At 42.6% G+C, this 20,405-nt stretch overlaps 1 protein-coding gene across 13 annotated transcripts in view; it reads left to right on the top strand.

Annotated features, from left to right (window-relative positions):
* ZNF385B (zinc finger protein 385B) overlaps positions 1 to 20,405 on the top strand; it is a 194,842-nt gene that overhangs the window by 134,462 nt on the left and 39,975 nt on the right. For 8 of the 13 annotated variants that reach the window (XM_060280541.2, XM_060280536.2, XM_060280547.2 and 5 more), the window contains one exon: positions 9,961 to 10,071. The exons of 2 other annotated variants lie outside the window; for them this stretch is intronic. In XM_060280541.2, coding sequence (XP_060136524.2) covers positions 9,961 to 10,071 — 111 coding nt within the window. Of the gene's footprint in view, positions 1 to 2,887; positions 2,986 to 3,082; positions 3,426 to 6,695; positions 6,806 to 9,960; positions 10,072 to 20,405 lie in introns of those variants that run through there. 3 more of the 13 variants (XM_088660457.1, XM_060280574.2, XM_060280579.2) reach the window with 3 other exon arrangements.

Genomic DNA, 20,405 nt, shown 5'->3' with positions numbered 1-20,405 from the left:
AATGAGTGATTTTTGCCCAAAGATGGCAAGAAAAAGTCCTGATGAAGAATGGCAACAGAAAGTAAGAAAGCTGGGTTGTAATTTTCTTTCAAGATCAAATCAATATTATTTTGATCTGTTGTTGTGGGGCCCCTAAGAGGTGTGGGGCCCATAGGCTGGTGCCTGCTCTGCCTATTTGGTAACTCAGCACTGATGAGAACAGGCCTTTTCTGTGGTGGCTCCCCATTTGTAGAATGCTCTCCCCAGGGAGGTTCGCCTGGCACCTCCATTACATATATTTAGATGCCAGGCAAAAACACTCTCCTTCTCCCAGACCTTTGGCCAGTTAAACAATCTATGGCCTTTTAAACTTGGGACCGGTATTCTTTTGTTTGCTATTAAGTTGCGTATTTTTGTGTTTTCATACTGTAAACAGCCCTGTTATCCTTAATTTGATTAATTAATAATGGAATGAAGCTGCAGAAGCAGCTTGCTCATGAAGTAGCTTGTTCATGAAAGTTGGACTGAGCAGAGGCTGCATGAGGAACCAAGCAGGGGTGTTCACTTTTGCCCCTATTTGTGTTCTGCATGGCATCCCTAGTCTTATGGACAAGAGAGGGAAGATTTGCTTAAGATGCCATACAGTTCCATGCAGTCTTGCATCTATGTTGGGCAGAAGTAATGCTCTGTCCAGATCAGTAGAAGATGGCCCCTTCTCCTCTTCTGGCTGGGAAGACCAGGAAGAAAAGGTTGTTGTTGAAGATTGACATGAGTCTCAGTAGGATCAGTTCTGTTTTTCAAGTATGTGTGATAAAGTGGGTTTTTTTATTTTGTTAATTGTACGCTATATTTGAAGTTGTAACTCTTCCTGAGTATATTTTGATGCCGAGGTTTGAGAGATAAATTAATACTAAAAATAAGAAAGAGGGTTCTTAGTTCTTGTTTGTGTAAGGATGCAAAACTAATATCTGTACTCATGTGAAGATGAACAGATAACTTCAGGCTTTGAAGTGGCTCTGTACTGTTGATGAATTTATAGAAGAAAGAAGGTGGAATTGCTGGAATATGTTCCAGGGTATTAGTTTAAATCAAGGCAATTTAAATCACCAAGAGAAAAGACTAATTTAAATAACTGATATAAATCAAGTTTCCCATTGCTACTTTTCTTATTTCCTGGGCAGAAGCACTCAATAATTTGTTGGTAGAAGCATAAAAACATGATCATTTGCAACCTAAAAGAGCACTCAGATTCCTAGGACTGTAACCCAAAAGCACCTCTAGATGTTGTTGACAACTCCCATCAGCTCCAGTTAATAGTTAGGGGTAATGGGAGTTGTGGTCCAGCAACATCTGGAGGGCCAGAGGTTCCCCATTCCTGCTTCAAACATTTGCTCAAGCAATCTATGACCGTCCGTCCCCCCCCCCCCACAGCATTATTTCTGTGGTCTTTATCCAGCCAATTCTTCACAAATCAATGGTGGTCATGGCAGAAGGTGGAAGGAGGGGACAAAACAATTGGGTCCAATCCTTTCATAAACTGCAGGGTGATGCAGTGATGAGGTCTGGATCCAGCAGATTCTGAGCCAACTCAGTCATGTTGCCTCCATGCTCTCAGGGTGCCTCATTTTGGGACCTTCCACTAACATGAGAATTTGCCACTGTCCACAACTTCAGCAGCTGGCAGGAGGCTGACTCAGTCAGCAGAACTGAACAAAAGGACACCCCTGCTCAATCTAACACCCCCCATCCATCAGGGTTGGATTTCTCTGCCCGTCAGAAATAATTTAAGTCCCATTGAATTAAGCATGACTACCTTCCATTGGATTAGGAGAAAAAGATTTTAAACAAATGAAATGACACTTACTTGTTTTTTATGTGTGTACATGCAAGGACACTAAACAAGACCTCTTAGTTGAAGAATGCACCCAGAGTGTTACAGAAGCAACTAAGAAGGGCTTGTAGTTACTAGGCATATTGAAATTGTTCCTAAGATGGGAAGTGTATGTCCATGTTGTTTATACAGCAGTTTATATCATGAGAACTGAGCAAATTACAGAGCTCCGAAGCTTTAAGAATATGTATAAGATTTAAACTGAGGTAACCTGACAGGCTGGAAAAGATCCTGGTAAAGTACAAGATAATGTCTTCTAGAGAAAAGAAGTGGTTCCCAACATCTGTACCGATCGTAGTCCCTGCAGAATCAAATCCATGTTCGTAAACACGCTACACTATATGACAAATCATATGCAGTATTTATAACACTTGATCTCAAATGGCACACAGTTCATTCTTTACCTTAAGGAACTGGCAAAGCCATAGATCCAGATTTAAGAGAATATAAACAATGGCTTGCATATTAAATGTTTGCATTATATTCAAACTTTATTTTAAACTCTTATTATTAAACTATATGTGAAATTTAGAAAACACAAAAAATCTATACATTCGTTTTTTAATTTCCATTTTCATATATTTTTTTTAAAAAATCATTCATCTCCACCTTTTAGTGTCTCATCAAATTTAAGAAGAAAAAAGGTGGGGAAATATAGCATAGTAATCCATGTTAACCAGGGCAAGTGACTCACATGAATAAGGATTATTTTCCTTTGTATGGTGCAGAAGAGAAAAATTTGTTTCTGATTCTTGATGTACTACTGATGCAGTCCAACAGGTTTGCCTATTCCTATTTCAAGCAACTGTTTACAAAAGAGATTAAACGGAGAGTACACCTGGAACTTGCCTGCACCGCTAACCATGTTAGTTGTATGTTTTGCCCGTAGCTAGCATCTCTCCAATACACAGCAAATACTGGGTTAAACGCTTGTCAGTTTCTTTTCACCTAAATAGACCACAATTATTAGTACCTGACAAGCTACCGAGTTTCTATGAGAAGCAAGCAGCAACTAACACCAACAAATTATGCCAGTTACTCATCATGGCATGTTTAATTTTATTTAGCAACCCAAGATCGGTTTAAAAACACAGCACTAACCTTCTGGCAGACAGGTACTATTTTACTATTCAAACATGCTGTAATCCACCCTGCTTTCTGACATATTTAAAGAGTATTAATTGTTAATGCTGAGCCTTCTTGAATTCTGTTCTGGAAGCACATTGCATTCGGTCCTCCAGTTTGGGAAAGAACATCAGTTTGCTCCCACAGGAGTCCTGCTCTTAGCCTCGGGAGACTCTGCCAGCCGTATTGTTTGTGCGAGTTTCTCCTGGTTGCCGCTTGCTGTTGGAGACGGGGATTTTCATCACAGCCTGTGTTGCATTGTGGTGTTGCCTTTTTAATTCTAACTACCAACTGCCTGGTGTTACCGCTGCGGATTATTATCTGGAAATCTCTGGAGGAGCACCGCTGGGTGTTCAAACAGCTCTACAGACGAGAGTGTTTCTTTCCGCTTTTCCTCTTTTACTGCTGCCAGCTACTTCTGATGGTTCAGGTACTTTGCATTACTGCAGTATTTTGTGATTAACAGCTGTGGTAATTAGCAGGCTGATTTATTTATTTATTTTATTTATTAAAAAAAAACCTAAAAGACACCACAGTACTGTACATTTAAAAAGCTACCTGCCAATAAGAGAATTTGCTGCATAGGTGCAGAAGGATGTGTGCATCACCTGTGTACTTAACGATATTACTTGCTAACAGAAGCAGTAGCAAATGCTGAAAATAATACTGTGATACATCTTGGAGCAGGAATTGGATATTATTAGTTAAGAAATGTCTTGGGCATTTGCATGTGTAAATTTAATAACTTGCCTTAGGGCATTTAATGTGTACAGTGATTTTGCAAGCTTCTGTCTTCAATAGAATCTGTTGCTCAGAAGAGCAATATTAAATTTCTGAGCGAATTGTTCGAAGGTGTAGATGTTGTCGTGCGGTTGGAACAGAAACGGAAAGGGTTTCATTCTATGTGCAAGAAGTTTTATCATAATTAGTGATTTAGCCCTTGTTACCTGGCTACATGTTGTTAATAAAATATATGTAATCCTGTTTTGGGGATCCGCCAGCTGCAGGGCTTTGTGATTTGGCCAATGCCTTGCTATACCAGCAGAGCACAGGGTACACCATCATTGTGACAGGTATGCTCGCAAAGCACTTTGGATACACCGGTGGAACTCCCTGCTACTAGAGGTCTTCCACCAGTGAAGATATGATGGCATAATGGCTGAAATTGGGCATAATGGTGGGCTGGATGTGGGTGGCACATGGGAAGAGACATTTAAAAAGATCTGTACCATTTTAAAATAAGGAAAAGTAGCCACCGTGTCATTTTACCATCCCAGTTGCATCGCTGTGACAGAGCTGAGTGTTGGATACCGTGGCCATTCCACCAGTGTTATGGCAGCATATTTACAGTTCCGGGGTAATATGGGTATAGAATTGCTTAGCCCATAACAAAAGCAAAACAGAATTATCCAAATGGTCCCGAATGAACACATTTTAGCTGTGAAATCCCCTTTTATCTGCCATTTGGAAGCTAATTAGTCTCAGTCATGAACTGACTGTTGGCTGAACACGTGGTATTATGCAAAGCAGCCTAACATGCCTGTGTTCTAGTTCAGCGCAAATGTGTATGGAAGTGATTTGCATCGGCTTCGTTGATTGCCTGATTCGTGTGATTTAAGCAGGCGGTGGGGGAACCTTCTCTTGCTGCACTTCAGGTGCACAGTTTTCCTAGCACAAGGCAGAATCCAGACAAAATTAAGTTGACCCATGTGGGTGAGGTATGTACTTAAACATGCCCAATTAAAATCATTAAGATATATCTGTGTGAGGAAAAATGTAGCATGTGAAGCAGCCCATAAACAAAGCCACTTACCCATGGGGGCTGGTTTTCGATAGCACGTGTTCTCTAATATCTATCCGAAGGACCATATCTCTCTACACAAGACTGCCTGAGCTTTGAGATCTTCTGGGGAGGCATTTCTCTCTGCCCCTCCCCGTTCGAAGGCACATTTGGTAAGGACACAAAAGAGGGCCTTCTCAGTGGCTGCTCCTAGATAGTGGAACTCGCTTCCACAGGAGGCTAGGCTAGCCCTCTGTTTGCTTTCCTTTTTTGCCAGCAGCAAATTCTTTCTTTGTTCTTACAGACGTTTTTGGCCACTAACTGGCTGTTGTGAAAGTCTTGTGTTGTGTGTCTGTGCTTTTAAACAGTTTTAGTGGGGTTGTTTACTTGAATACTTAACATTTATTGTGTGTTTTAGTTGTGTCTGTTTTAATTTCCGCTGGGGGACGCCTGCTGGGAGAAAGGCAGGATGAAATTTAAATAAATATGTTACGTGTTTTTGGTTTAAGATAAGAGTGGGGGGGACCTGGACTCAAACTCCCATCAGCTTGCAGGCAGCATGGCTAATTTTTGGAGTGGCAGATTCCCATTTTTCCTGGTTTAAGATATCACTCCTCAAATTTGCCACTAGGGTGTTAGAAAGGGTTCACTTAATGTACCTGTGAGCAATACCAGAACACCTGCTGCTTTCCATGGAGGACCGTGGGGCTGCTAGACTCAGGGCAATGAGTACCTGTGGCTATTTAGAAAGACAGCTGTTCAATTTGGTAAGACAGGCCATTACTATGGAAAGTTCAGCGGAAGGGTGAGCTGTAAGCATCCAAATGATCTCAGGAAATTTGGAGATAGTGTCAGAAGACCACCTGATAAAGCCTCAGGGCACACCTGGTTTAATGCATTCCAGTGGTTTTAATCATATGGAGACAGTGCTGTGTAAGCAACAATTTGGACTTGTCCCTGAAAGACAACTATTTTGATGGTACCTAATAAATCCACTGGTGTATTATGGCCATTTGGAAGGAACCAATTGACTACAATGGCTTTTTGATGTAATTTGTGTTTCAGCCCAGTGTTTTATGGTGTTTCTTTGCTCAGTCAAAACAAACAAACAAACAAACAAAATTCCTTCCAGTAGCATCTTAGAGACCAACTACTGGTAAGTTTGTTATTGGAATGAACTTTCGTGTGCATGCACACTTCTTCAGATACACTGAAACAGAAGTCATCAACTTCTCTGCTGAATTGCAACTTATTACCAAACTTAAAACCACGGAGAGACCTGGTCTGAATAGAGACATTGGATTCTTATCTCATTACAGTGGTACCTCGCAAGACGAATGCCCTGCAAGATGAATTTTTCGCAAGATGAATGCATCTTGCGATCTGATGGTCACTCGCAAGACGAATTCATTTTGTGAAAAAATCATCTTGCGAATCGCGGTTTCCCATAGGAATGCATTGAAATTTAATTAATGCGTTCCTATGGGCAAAAAAAAGAAATTTCAATGCATTCCTATGGGAAACTGCGATTCGCAAGACGAATTTTTCGCAAAACGAATTGACTCGTGGAACGGATTAAATTCGTCTAGCGAGGCACCACTGTATACATGATAAAGCTATTTTCTCACCCCTTGCTTTTTCCTGTAAGACCAATTGCAGTCGTTAACAGTCGTCAACAGGTTTACCACACCTATCAGCCAATCACCCATTCCCACCACCCTTCTGAGTAATACTCCTCCTCACCCTCTCACTATATATAAGGATCTGGTGGCTTCTGTTTCATTGTACAGTATCTGAAGAAGTGTGCATGCATTCCAATAACAAACTAACAAACCTCATTCCAATAACAAACTTAGCTGGTCTCTAAGGTGCTACTGGAAGGATTTTTTTTTTTTTACTACGGCAGACCAACACAGCTACCTACCTACCTACCTACCTGCTCAGTTTCACTTGGTAGTTTTACATTTGTTGAGGTGGAAGCCAAAGGAGGCTGCCTGCTCTGGGTCCAATGAAGTTCCTGTTGTCTTATGGTGAGATGGATTTATGGAAGTATAATTTAACATAAGAACATGCAAAATAAAAAAATTCCTTCAGTAGCACCTTAAAGACCAACTAAGTTTATATTTTGGTATGAGCTTTCGTGTGCATGCACACTTCTTCAGATACACTAGAAACAGAAGTGTCAGACCCTATATATATACAGAGGGTGGTGGGGGTGGGTGGGAATGGGAGATGGGCTGATGGGAGTGGTAAACCTACCACTCCCATCAGCCCATCTCCCATTCCCACCCACCCCCACCACCCTCTGTATATATATAGGGTCTGACACTTCTGTTTCTAGTGTATCTGAAGAAGTGTGCATGCACACGAAAGCTCATACCAAAATATAAACTTAGTTGGTCTTTAAGGTGCTACTGAAGGAATTTTTTTATTTTGCTTCGACTCAGACCAACACGGCTACCCACCTGTAATAAGAACATGCAGTGATTGTGATTAATAGAGCAATTGGGAAGGGAGGGAGGAAGACCTTTTCCAGTGCTGTGCCAGGCTTACACTGGGATGGCAAACGTGAAGCCAAAACAGCTTTTCCTTTACTTTTGCCCTTTTCAGTTTGTTGCTGCCCCCCCCCCAAATCCCATCCATTGTTTCCAGTGAAAGGAAATGCCTACACCAGCTCCAGGGTTGGAATGTGTAGGTTTGGGAGATAGGCTTTGGGATGGGGAAGTGTCTGCAGCAGTAGAAAGAGGCCTTTTGGGGGGTCAGATTACCCTCCCTACCCTCTAAGCAGAAGACCCAAAACATCCCAACACCTTCCAATGGACCATAGATTGCAGTCAGAGAAAGTAAGCTAGATATCAGTTTTCAAACCACAACCACAAACCATGCATTAAAAACCACGTTAAAAAGATGAAAATCAATTAACCATGATGGAAAGATTAATTGCCTGCACAGATAGGCTCGGCGGAACAGAAAAGTTTTCATTTAAAAGTTGAAATAGTACTATCAATGTTATACCTCTCACTAATGCAAAACAAGTCTTAAAAGTCATTGTCTGAATAGTCTTTAGAATTGCATCACTTGTTGATTCTATAATAGAGGACATAGGGGAATACGAGTCATTTTTTCCTAGTAAGATAAAAGTCTAAAGATGCCTGCTTTGAACAAACACTCTTGCTTGCTGAGGTACTAAGACTTCCCACCAAATAATTTCACACATCACACGGAAATTAAGTTTTGGTTTTTGGCATTAATTTTGGCCACAACTTTATTTAAATACAATTGAATGTGAGTGGTTGCTTAGGCATTGGTTCCCATGCCATCTGTCCCCCGCCTGGGACAGATCTGACTCCCCAGCGTACTAGGGATGTCAGGATAGGTAAGCACCCCCTGAGAGAGGCTGGGGCAGGGCACCACGCCCCATGTCCTCTCCCCCAGGGGCTCCCCAAGGCTCATGCGTGGTCCTAGCCCCTTGCGGGGGGGTGGAGAAACATGTTGAGCCCCAGCATTCCTTTAACGGAATACCCCTAAAGGAGGCAGCAATTTGAGGGGCAGGCCCAGCCAAATCCTTACCCCTCCCCCATCCAATTCGAACCAATGCCTAACCGCCAACCTTACAAGTTGTGACAGTTTGCTATGTAGTAGGCAAAAACCACCTGACACCAGCCAATCAGCCAGATGGCAAAATTCCTACTAGGCCCCCGAATACGGACGACCCCGTGAGAGGCACAGCAACGCCAAGCGCAGCAAAACACCCCTAAATATAGGGAGGGCAGGCGGGAGATCCGTTTGCAAGCACCCAAAAGCGAAAGCGCAATCTGCTTGCCCCCTTTTAAAGGCTGTGGCTGTCAATCAAAATTAGCAACATAACATTCTCCCCAGCAACAAGCCCTCAGTGGCCATCCAAACTGGCCCGCCCCTGCTAACCAGGGAAGGTCTTGTTAACCCTTCCGCAACCCATGCTCTCCTTAAGGGGAGAACCTGCTTTACCAAAGATGAGTTTCCCAATTTATTTTTTGTGTGAGAGAAAATGAGAATACTTTTGCATTTCTTCTAGGATCAAGAGTGGAGCAATTTGTCTCCAAGGAAAGATTAAAGCATTTAGAGTTTTTTAGCTTTGGAAGAGAAAAAAATACCACTTACCATGGCTTAAGTATTCACCCTATGGAGGGTGGTGAAGACAGCACATGATATCTTGGGCTGTCCCCTGAGTCCGCTAGATGTTATCATGGGAACATTCTCAGGGATGACTCACACCCTGGTCAGCATGATAAGCCGCACCAACAGGTTAAAGAACAGTTTTTATCCATGGGCCGTGAGGCTGCTAAATGGAAGACAGCAACATTGCAGCTGATGTTCGGGGTTGGTGGTCTTACGACAGCACACAGAGTGTAACAGGGACTGAGAGATTGTGGGGGGGAGAGGGGGGCTCATTTAATCTCACTGTAAACAAGTGGTACAGTGACAATAAAGTATTTCTATTTCTATTCTATTTCTATAAAATTAAGATTGGTGTAGAGAGAATGGATAGAAAGGTCTCTCGCTTTCTCTTGTAAAATGAAACTCAGGCTCACCCGTTGAAATTGGTTGGCACTAGATTCAGGACAGACAAAAGAAAGAACTGTTTCACACAACTCAAATTAGTTTATAGACCTTACTACCACCAGGAAAGGTTATGTGGTCTTTTACATTAATCCCGCGTATGTTTTTATTGGTCCCACCCACCCCTGAGTTTGAAAAACAGCCTTTCACATTCTACAGGGTTTATTTGCCAGACAGTTCTCATCTTAAATTTCAGGCGTCCAGGTCACTTTAGCAAGACTGGTTTGGCAACAAATGCAAGCTAAAGAAGTCCTACGTGTATTAAGCATAAAAATTCTCTTCTTCCTTCTCTCTCTTAAAAGGTGGTTTTAAATTTCTCTTTTCCAAGAGAGCAAAGAAACCGAAGTCCCTTTATAGTGGTCAGCATTGGACATTCTACAATATTTGTCCATTTTACAAACTGCTTCCCATATTCACTTAATTGTTCATTTGTTTCTGTTCGATTTGGAATGTTGTTCGCTCCTCTTAAGAGCAAAGTTTTTTTTCCGGGAATGGGGCCAATTTTCAGCTTTTCATTTTCTTTGCTGCAGGTCGCGTGAAACTGTAACTTGGATATTTTATTTTATTTTTTATTTGCTCTCTTCAGATGGATCCGGTGCAAAAAGCAGTCATAAACCACACATTTGGTGTTTCGCTCCCCACAAAGAAGAAACAAGTCATTTCTTGTAATGTCTGTCAACTCCGCTTTAACTCTGACGTGAGTATCAACAGCTCTGTGTGTCTTCTTTCGTACTGCTGCTTCTAGGTGCTCGGAATAATTTCTTTAACATGTTCATGGGTGGAAATCTGACCGCTCTGAAGTGGATCTTTAAATTTATTCAACTGCTTGATGTGATGCCTTCTAGCATCTGCTGGTTGCTAGATTTATCAGCAGGTTAACATTTCATGTTTAATAAGCAGGAACAGACAAATGCAGCGTGCGTTTCCCCTGCCATTTTCAGCCTGTACGACGAGCCTGTAGCCAAAACTGTTTAGGTGAGGGGCAGGGGAATCATTGCAGAGCAGATAGAACATAAATACAGGTAGACTTGTGAGTTTAATGTCGTTCTCCTGCATTAAATATTGATAAAATATACTTTTTTGAACTCTAAAAATAAGGGCTTGCCAGATTCCCTACTGCTTTTGTATTCCTCGGCGAGTGAAACTGGAAGGTGGGAGTAGCCAGCTTTCCCTTTTAAGTGAGTGATTAGGCAATATTCTGCCCACATGCTTTCCCTTATAGGTTAGGAAATGATATTTTATTTACGGGAACCTATAGCTTCAGGGAAGAAGTCTGGCATGTCTCTAAGAAGGCTAGTCCCTTACAGTGCGCATGCACATCCCTGCCTAGAACTCTTAATGGCTAACATCCCTTTTTAACTATCCTCAAAGGAAAGCAAACTGTCTGAAAGTGGGTTGGTGAACATTGGGTGGGGATGTGGTTGTGGGGTGTGTTCCTGTTCTGTGTTCTAGGCCAGCCACACATTCTTCCAGAACGCTCTATTTCATTTGCGCTCCCTCCTAGTGTTCTGTTCTCCCCCAAGTGGCATCCCTTTGGCTGCGTAGGGGCAGGCCATTGGGCCAGGGAACAACCCCTAGTGGTGCAGCAGTAAAACTGCTAGCACATTTGTAAAAGCTAAGCAGGGTCCGGTACATAGCTGCCAAGTCTCCCGTATTCCCCGGGAAACCCCCGTTTTCCCAGCTGTTCCCAGCTGAAAAAACGGATTTTTTTTGTTTTTCCCCGGTTTATTCTGGCGCGGCGGCCATTTTGGAACTGGGTGGAGCATGCTCAGAAGTGACTTTTGATGCTGCTCTGCCCAGTTCCAAAATGGCGGCAGCGCTACTTCCGGTCTGCTACTTCCGGTCTGGTCCCTTATTTCTCGGGCTGGAACTTGGCAGGTATGGTCCGGTATGGTTTCCAATTGTATGGAGAACCACATGTTGAGATACCTGCACTGCAGGGGGTTGGACTAGAGGAGCCTCGCGGTCCCTTCCAACTTTACAATTCTATGATTCTTATGAGTTTGCTGTTAGTACATTGAATATTTGTTCTGAAAAGGGACAGGCGCACATATGTGCTGGTGTGTTGCCATGCCTTTGGTATTTTATTTGACTGTTGGAAATAATAATGAAAATAATAATGATGATGAAAATAACAATAATAATACAAACTTGGGCTTAATATGAGCAGGACTGGACAAATGCTGGAGACATTTGAGAGCCTGTGAGTGTCTGTGGAATAGTTTTTCCCTCGCCAGTGGATAACCTAAGCAGGCATCACACACCTGGGATTAGGGAGCAGAGCCTCCTGGCTAGAAGACATAGATTCTATCTAGACCGATCTAAAACTTGAAGGCAGTGCTTCTGTTTTAAGGAACAGACTTCTAGGTTTGTCCTCTGTTTGTTGCGTTTATTTAGGAGGCTCAAAACATTTCACTAGAACAACTCAAAACAATCCAAAAGAATTAGGGGACAGAGATAATTACAATCCATTTTCAACAGACATCATTAGCTTTCTTTGTGTTGAATTATAACCTTATTTTCTTTGTTCATATAAATACAACCTGGGCAGTGCGATCCTATGCATAAAATCCAAAGTAAATATCAGGTTGTGTTCAGCATGTCTTGAAAGTGTATGTAAGATCGCAGCTTCAAAGTACTCTACCAAATAATTTCAGTCAATATTCATGTGATGCACGCACACACGCACATCGTGGTGACTTCAGTTTCTGTGAAGGTCCTGTGTAAGAGAATCCAGATCAAACAATTGATCCTTCTCAAATAGTCCTCCTTTCAAAAAGCACATGAAATGAATGCCAATTATAAGTTTACATCTGATTAACATTTCCCTTCAGTAGTTAACCTCAAGGCAACTAATTATCATGTGCAACACATTTAAAACATTATTACGCATATTACTGAAGATTGCTGTTGATGCTGCTTTGCTGTCATTAGGCACAGGCATGGCATATAACATAAAGAGCAAGCGTGTGACATTTTGAAATCAAAGTTAAGGGCTTGCAACATTCGCTTTAGATTGTTTGTTTGTTAGCTTAGTTTCCAATCTTCCGTCCAGTTTTCTTCACAAAGTAGTTTGAGCCTCACAACAACCCTGCAAAGTAGGTGGGGTTTAAGAGAGGGTGACTTTCCAATCTGCCTGTGAGCGTCAGAGCTCAGCAGGAATTTCAACATGTCCATGCCTGAGCCTGAGATCATTGCTCAAGGCTAGCAGCCAATATGCAGCAGACTACATGGTGCCCTCCACCAGGTGTTTGTTGGACTACAGCTCCCAATATCCTTGACCATTGGCCATGCTGCCTGGAGCCAATAAAAGTCCACAACAAGGGGCATCTTGGAATTGTAGAGTTGGCAGGGACCCCTGAGGGTCATTTAGTCCGACCCGCTGCAATGCACACTGTTTATTTCTCTTCTAGCCATTTACACACGCTGGCTGCTTCTTATAACTGCTTCTCCAAACACTTCAGCAAGAACAGCAGCTACGTCATATTAAAATCCTGAATTCTTTACAATGCTGTTCAGGAAATGCATGTAGCTTTTCTCTCATTTACCTTCTTTGCTGCTCAACAATTCACCTCGAAGAAAGCGTGCTAAAGATGTGGTTTATCACCTTCTCTGAGGATAGACTTCCCACTCAAAGCCAAGTTCAGAGCTAGCACAGGCTATATTAATCTCCTCTGCCTTTCTTCTAATTGTGTCCTTTAAACTCCCTGCCCACCACTCCCACTGGTAGTTTCTTGTTAGATCTATTTATTATATCTATCTTTAACTTTTGGCTTTTGGAAAAGAGAACAGAAAACACCAACCCCCGATTTTTGGTCCTTCAACGAAGTGCGATACTTCTTTCCTTGCCAATAAACGACATATCTGCCACCTGCATGCTCTTTGTATGATCCAGGACTTTCCCAGTTCAAATCATGGCTCTGCCATGAATCCGTTAGATTTTAAGTAAGGCATTCTCTCTTTGAGTCTCTGTCTCATTGCTCAGTATTATTGCTGCAAGCAATTCCCTTTGCAACTTGATTCTCTCCCTTTTCACCTGTGAGGTCAAGGACTCCCTCTTCTGGACTTCTGCCACACTGCACCATGATGAACCACTTTGTGCGTGCTGAGATGCATGACTTTTTTACTGAGGACGTTTTGGTGCTGATAACTTTATAATACTGCTAGTATCTTGAATGGCTTGTGATAAGGCGATATGTGGGTTCATGTCTCTAATGAACCCACCTTTATTATGGCTTCAATTGTACCTGACTACTTGACTTGCAAGTTTTCCCCTCTTGGGATGCTCTAAATCAGGGGTGGCCAACTCCCAAGAAACTGTGATCTACTCACAGAGTTAAAAACTGGCAGTGATCTACCCCCTTTTGGGGGATTCAGGTCAAAGTTGTTGAGCTATTTTTTAAGGGAGGAAAGCCCTGTTTTAGGGGGGTTCAGGTCAAAGTTTTTGAGCTTCTTTTAGGAAGGAAGAAGGCCCATTTTTAGGGGTTCAGGTCAAAGATGTTGAGCTTGTTTGACGGAGGAGGAAATCCCTGCTTTTTGGGGTGCAAGGGAAAAATGTAGAGCTTTTCTTAGGGGAGCCAAAGTTGTTGAGCTTCTTTGGGGGGAACCAGTGATCTACCACAGATGTCCAGTGATCTACTGGTAGATCACAATCTACCTGGTGGACGTGCCTGCTCTAAATACCTGCCCACCTTTCTGGGTTTTGTTTGTTTTTCAATCCAAACACTCCCAGTTACTATTCCACTGATGCAGATTTCTGGAACTCTTAGAGAAGATGGAAATGGAAATCATTCAGCCTTAACTCGCTATTCCAAAAGAGCTCTTAATTCACTCAGCTGCTAACCTCTCTGTTTCTTTGAGACTTTGTGAGCAGTTTCCTCCAGAAAGATCAGTGCACAAAGATTAGGGGCAATTATCAGTAATTTCAGCCATGCTGTCATGTCTTTTTGGGGGCGGGGGAGTGGAGTGGAAGTAACACTATTATCAATATATTAAGAAGTGTGAGAGAGCTGTCCCTACCATTAGGGAGAGTGATAGATTTTGGGTGTCACGAAAGGCAGCATACTGTTAAGTGATTTAATTAATTATTGCTGCATTTTTACTACTGTAGAGAGATGCTTGTGGGATTTTCCACATCGGTTGCCAGAAAAAATGCTTAGCAGCATGCACCTTGACTTGGAGAAAGGGTTGCCATTTGCTACTCTACCTGAAACGGCAAATTCTCTTTGGCCAGCCCAGACGATACCATGTACAATGAAAGTTCAGGAAAGGAGAAGACTGAACATGCTTATTCATGTCCCAAGGGTGTGTGATACTAGGAAGAATTATGCTGTATAAAGGACTGTTCTTGAAACACAGAGCAATTGTAGGCACAGAGGTTGCTACTTCTCTTAGAAATAGCCATTTACAGAATGGCTTTCAACAAAAGATCCAAAGGCTTTTAGGATAAAACAAACATAAAGGTGAAAAGTCCTTTTTTTCCTTACTTTCACATACACTTCTTTCAACCGCATACACATAAACATAAAATCAGGCTATGAGGTTTCACTTATAACCTAGGCACATAAACCCTACTTGCACGTTCATTAATTTGTGGAGACTTTCAGGAATGGAACCAGGAATTCTGCCATTTGCCATCTCATACATGAAAGTTCAGATTTTATAACTAATTAAAAGTTACGCAGGTGTTCATATATATATTTTTAATGCACTTTGCACTGATCGCTGATACTTCAATAAATGGCTGAATGTTGGTGTTGTGTATTCTCTCTCAAGCATACCTTATTTTGGTGTGCCGCTTTGAAAAGTAAACGTTGCCGTTCTTATTTGTATCACTTACAGCTGATTGAATTGATTTGGTGTCAGTTACCCTTAAACCAAGTCTTTCGAACGTGGGTAAACAAATGCAGGGAGATCCTTCTCCCTGCTCAAGTTTCTGTTTCTTTGCATATCGCAGATCTGCAGTTCTAAAACTACGGTGGCACCAAGTGCTCAAGGCTGCTTGTTTCTGCGGTGCAGTTGTGCCACAAGAGTCCGTTGTGGTCTGGATTAAGGATATAAATCTGTGCTTTGTCCACTGTGCAGTGGAGAGGATCACATGTAAACATGTAGGCACTGTGAGGTACTAGAGAAATGCAAGGGGTAAGCTTGTCTGCCTCAGACTGAAGGTGAGGGCCCACATTATGGAGTGCTCTTACACACAGAGCGGGGGGGGGGGATGGACAAAAACATAGGAAACTAGTTTTATCTAGCAAACACTGCTACCCTTGTTTGCATGCTCCCCAAAGATTGCCAAATGCAGCCTCCTTTTGTGGAGTATGAAAATGATACTTCCATTCAGCTCTAGTTGGAGGCCCAAGAACCTTTCCATTAATATGTGGCCACAGCCCATCATGCTTCCAGGATTCCTTCACTTAGCTTCAGGCTCTATAGCAGTGATGGCGAACCTATGACATGTGTGTCAGACGTGACACGCAGAGCCCTCACTGCTGGCACACGCCCCATTGGCCCATTCACGCTGCTGTTGTTGTCCCCCCCCCCATTTGTTCTTCCGCTCCTCCTACAGCTTGTCTCCGCTGTTAAAACCCATTGTCTCCACTGTTAAAACCCGGATCCTTTTTTGTTGTTGCTGGTAGCCAGAGATTGGTTTTTTAACCCTTTCTGTGCTGTTTTTTCTGGCGCTTTGGCAGGCGATGATTGGGTGTAACAGCGTTCATTTTTTAACCCATTCTGTGCTGGGTTTTTTGGCGCTTTGGCAGACTATGTCGGTGCTGCGTGTTAGTTCCAGCGAAGGTATTATTCGTCATTTATTTCTGTTCTCTCCCCCCTAAAAAAAGCGCAGCAGCTTTGGGGCATCCCCCTAAAAAAGCAAAGCAACTTTTACACACACCCCCAAAAAACCTCCAAAACTTTGGTCAGCAGCTCTCCCCAAAAAGCTCAACAACTCTGGGCACTTTGTGATAAATAAGGGTTTTTTGGTTTGGTTAAATAATTGGTTTTTGGTTTATTAAATACGGTTATATATTACAATTATACATTTTTGTTATTTAAACTATAAATATCATGAATTTATGGGTTTTTTTCTCAAAGTGACACACCACCCGAGTTATGCTTGGTTTTTTGGTGAATTTTGACACACCAAGCTCAAAAGGTTGCCCATCACTGCTCTATAGCCCCAATGCCTCTTTCTTTCTTTCTATTGAGTTGCCCTGACAACATTTCTTCTTTTTCTTTGGTGATCACTCATAGCCAAGTAAGATTTTCTTCCATGAACACAGTCTTAACTGTGAATCTGTTAAGTGACTGCGGAGGCCAATTCTGGATTGACGCGTCTTTCCACAGTGGGGAAATAGGTTGATCACAGTGAGGGTTTGCCAAATGTGCCTTCCTCTTAGCACGTTTCTCCTTTTCACCCTTAGTTCATGCTTCTTAATAGTCCATGAGAGCTTTGGTGAAGAATGTTCTCCAGTTGGAGCGCTCGTAGGCCAGTTTTTCCCAGTTATCAGTGCTTATACTGCATTTCTTTTAGATTTGCCTTGGGACCATCTTTAAACCACTTTTGTTGTCCACTGGTATTTTGCTTTCCATTCTTAAGTTGGGAATAGAGTAGTTGCTTTGGAAGATGATAATCACGCATCTGTACAACATGACCAGTCCAACGAAGTTGGTGTTGAAGAATCATTGCTTCAACACCGGTGATCCTTGCTTCTTCCAGTACACTGGCATTAGTTCACCTGTCTTTCCAAGTGAAGTGTAATTTTTTTTTTTGGAGAAACCATTGATGGAATCTTTAGAAGAGTTGGAGATGGCGTTTATAAGTGATCCATGTTTCACAAGCATACAGTAAAATTGGTAGTACAATAGCTTTGTAAACAAGTATTTTGGTTTCCCTGCGAATGTCCCGGTCCTCAAACACTCTGTGCATCAATTGGCAGAAAGCTCTGCTTCCCAGAACTCAGGCGATGCTGGATTTTGGCATCAATTTTGGCCCTTATGGAAATATAACTGCCCTGCTAGGAAAAGTGATCAATATTTTCCAATGTTACACCATTAAGTTGGATTTGTGGCACTGCATAAGGGTTGTTTTGTGCTTGTTGTTGCAGCACTTTGGCTTTTTGGATATTGAGTGAGTCCTTTATCTGCTATGAATGTTTGCAAAAAATTCTTGACATCACTGTAGATTAGCCATTGGTTCAAAGAGGCTTGTATTGATACTCAGGGAGCAAGGCCAAAATTTAACCCTTCGTATAAGTGGATTTGAGAAGGAGTCCCTTTTTTGAGAACATTACAGTCAAACCTCAACTCCCGAACAGCTCCATTTTTGAACGATTCGGATCCCGAACACCGAAAACCCAGAAGTAAATACTCTGGTTTTCTAACATTTTTCGGAAGCCAAACTTCTGACGCGGCTTCTGCTTGAGTGCAGAAAGCTCTTGCAACCAATCAGAAGCCGCGCCTCAGTTATCTAACGTTTCGGAAGCCAAACAGGCTTCCGGAACGGATTGCGTTCAACAACCAAGGTTTGACTGTATTTATTTGCTTGCTACATTTATATCCTACCTTTCCTCCAAGGAGCTCAAGGTGGCATACATGGTTCTCTCCCTTTCCATTTTATCCTCATCACAACCCTCATAAGAAAGGTTAGGCTGAGAGACAGCAACATCCCCTAGATCAGGCATGGTCAAACTTGGCCCTCCAGATGTTTTGGGACTACAACTCCCATCATCCCTAGTGGTCAGGGATGGTGGGAATTGTAGTCCCAAAACATCTGGAGGGCCAGGTTTGGCCATGCCTGCCCTAGATCAATGGCTGAGTGGGGATTTGAACCCTCATCTCCCAGATCCTAGTTTTGGCACTGAAACCACTGTGTGATGTTCTCTCAGATGCATCATTGGAGACAAGAGGTCAGGTTCCTTCAACAACATGTTGTTTCATTTACTTAACTCTTGGAGGATAGTTTTGACCTGGCTTTTTTTCAGCTGGAGCTCACCATAGTTCAGTTCCAGCCCCTCTCATGTAGGTGCCATTGCCATTATAAGAGAACAAGAGAGAAGTTTGTGGTGAGCTCACCCCTTTTTCTAGAAAAATAGTACTGGTCTTGTTCTGTATTAGCTGCCTCACATTCAACTCTCACCTGTAGTCTGCACCTTCAAAACATAGCAAGCCTCTTAAACATAACACTAGCTTTCACACCAAGTTTGCCTTTTGCTGCCTTCCAGTTTTGTGATAATTATGACATTTTTATGCACAGAAAACAGCCAATTAATTAAAGAGTGTATTTGGTCTTTTGGTGTTTCAATTGACTTTTTTTTTCTAAACAGTGGCAGCAACAACAAAGCCTTGTTTCTATCCTTTTGCCTTTCTGTGTTAACCAACAGAGCGGGTCAAACAGTAACAGAGCACAGAGAGAAGAATCCCAGATAGCTCAGTTTCAAGAGTGTACAGCTTTACCACCATCTGCCATGTGACAGCTATCCTCTATGGCAGCTGTTCCGTCTTAGGCAGAATGTCCCTGAAACAGCTCTATAATGTCAAGTATCTAAAATACAGCTTTCCTAATCTGCAAATCCTGCTGTGGATCTCTATGCATACATCCACCAAGTTGATAGAGGCATTGTTGGCATGGAAAATGAAGACAGGGAGGCCCTGATTCACTGCCCACTCCTGCCCACTCCTAAACACTTGAGGGGTGAACTCAAAGCCTACACCACCCCACTATCTGTTAGTAAATGCACAAGATCCAGGAAACGGAACTATGCTCAAATACTTAAGTGATACGCCTGGCCAGATCCAGGTAACTTATTATTGTTATTGTTTCAACATCTATGGACATGGAGTTTTACAAAGGTCCCTGCCCCAAGGGATGTTACAATCCAAATATACATACAATCTAAAAATACTTAAACACGAATTAGGGTCATAAAACAACCACAGAATTGTAGGGTTGATAGGGACCCCAAGGGTCCCCTTGCAATGCAGGTATCACAGCTAAAGAATTCCGTACAGGTGGCCCCCCAACCTCTGCTTAAAAACCTTCAATGATGGAGAGTCCACCAGCTCTGAAGGCAATCCATTCTGCTGTAGAACAGTGTTTACCGTCATGTTTAGTCGGAATCTCCTTTCTTGTAATTTGAATCCATTGGTTCGGTAAAGCGTGTTCTCCTTCATAGAGAGCACGTGTTGGGGTGGTGGCAAACAAGACATCCCTCTGTTGCTGGGCGGGTTAGTTTGGATGGCCACAAATCTTATTGGGCACCTCTTGGTCGTTGGGAAAAATTTAATGTTGCAATTTATTATTGACGGCCAAGGGGCTATTTATTCCCTGCATGCAGCGTTGAACTGCCTCTTTTCGCTGCATGCATCGGATCACCCTCCCTATATTTAGGGCTGTTCACGTTGACCTTGCTATGCCTGTCATGGGGTCGTCTGCTTTGGGGCAGGGGCCTGGTAGGAATTTTTCCATTTGGCTGATTGGCCGGTGCCATTTGGTTTTTTTTGCCTACTGTGGAGCAAAATTGTCACAACTTGTAAGGTTGCGGTTAGCCATTGGTTCAATTTGGTTGGTGGAGGGGGTATGGTTGCAAGGGTATTCCGTTAAAGGAATCCAGGGGCTCGCCATGCTCTTGTCCAAACCCCTGTCAAAGGGCTAGGGCCACGCAAGAGCCCCTGGGAGCATTTGGGGAGAGGTGAGGGCCTGGCACCCAGCTCTATTCTCTCCCCCAAAAATGTTTTCCCTTATTGACTTTCGCAGTCTTGCAGATATCAGTTCTGTTCCTACCTCTAGGTGGGAACAGATAGTCGTGAACCAATGCCTGAGCAACCACTCACATTCTGTAATCAATAAAGTTGTGGCCAAAAAAATATGCTAAAAACCTTAAACAAAAAATCTGTGTGAATTGTGTTTGATTTGAAGGTGGCTTGGGGACCTCGACACGCAACAAGTAACTTCTGCAAATTTCCAACTGCCATTTACTGTATTGTTATTTTATGATGTTCCTGGCCTGTACTAGGTACTTCTAAAGGCGAGGACCA

The sequence above is a fragment of the Zootoca vivipara genome, chromosome 1 (assembly GCF_965207765.1).
Source record: "Zootoca vivipara chromosome 1, rZooViv2.hap1.1, whole genome shotgun sequence".
NCBI classification, from domain to species: Eukaryota; Metazoa; Chordata; class Lepidosauria; order Squamata; family Lacertidae; genus Zootoca; species Zootoca vivipara.
This window is presented reverse-complemented; position numbering and strand designations above follow the sequence as displayed.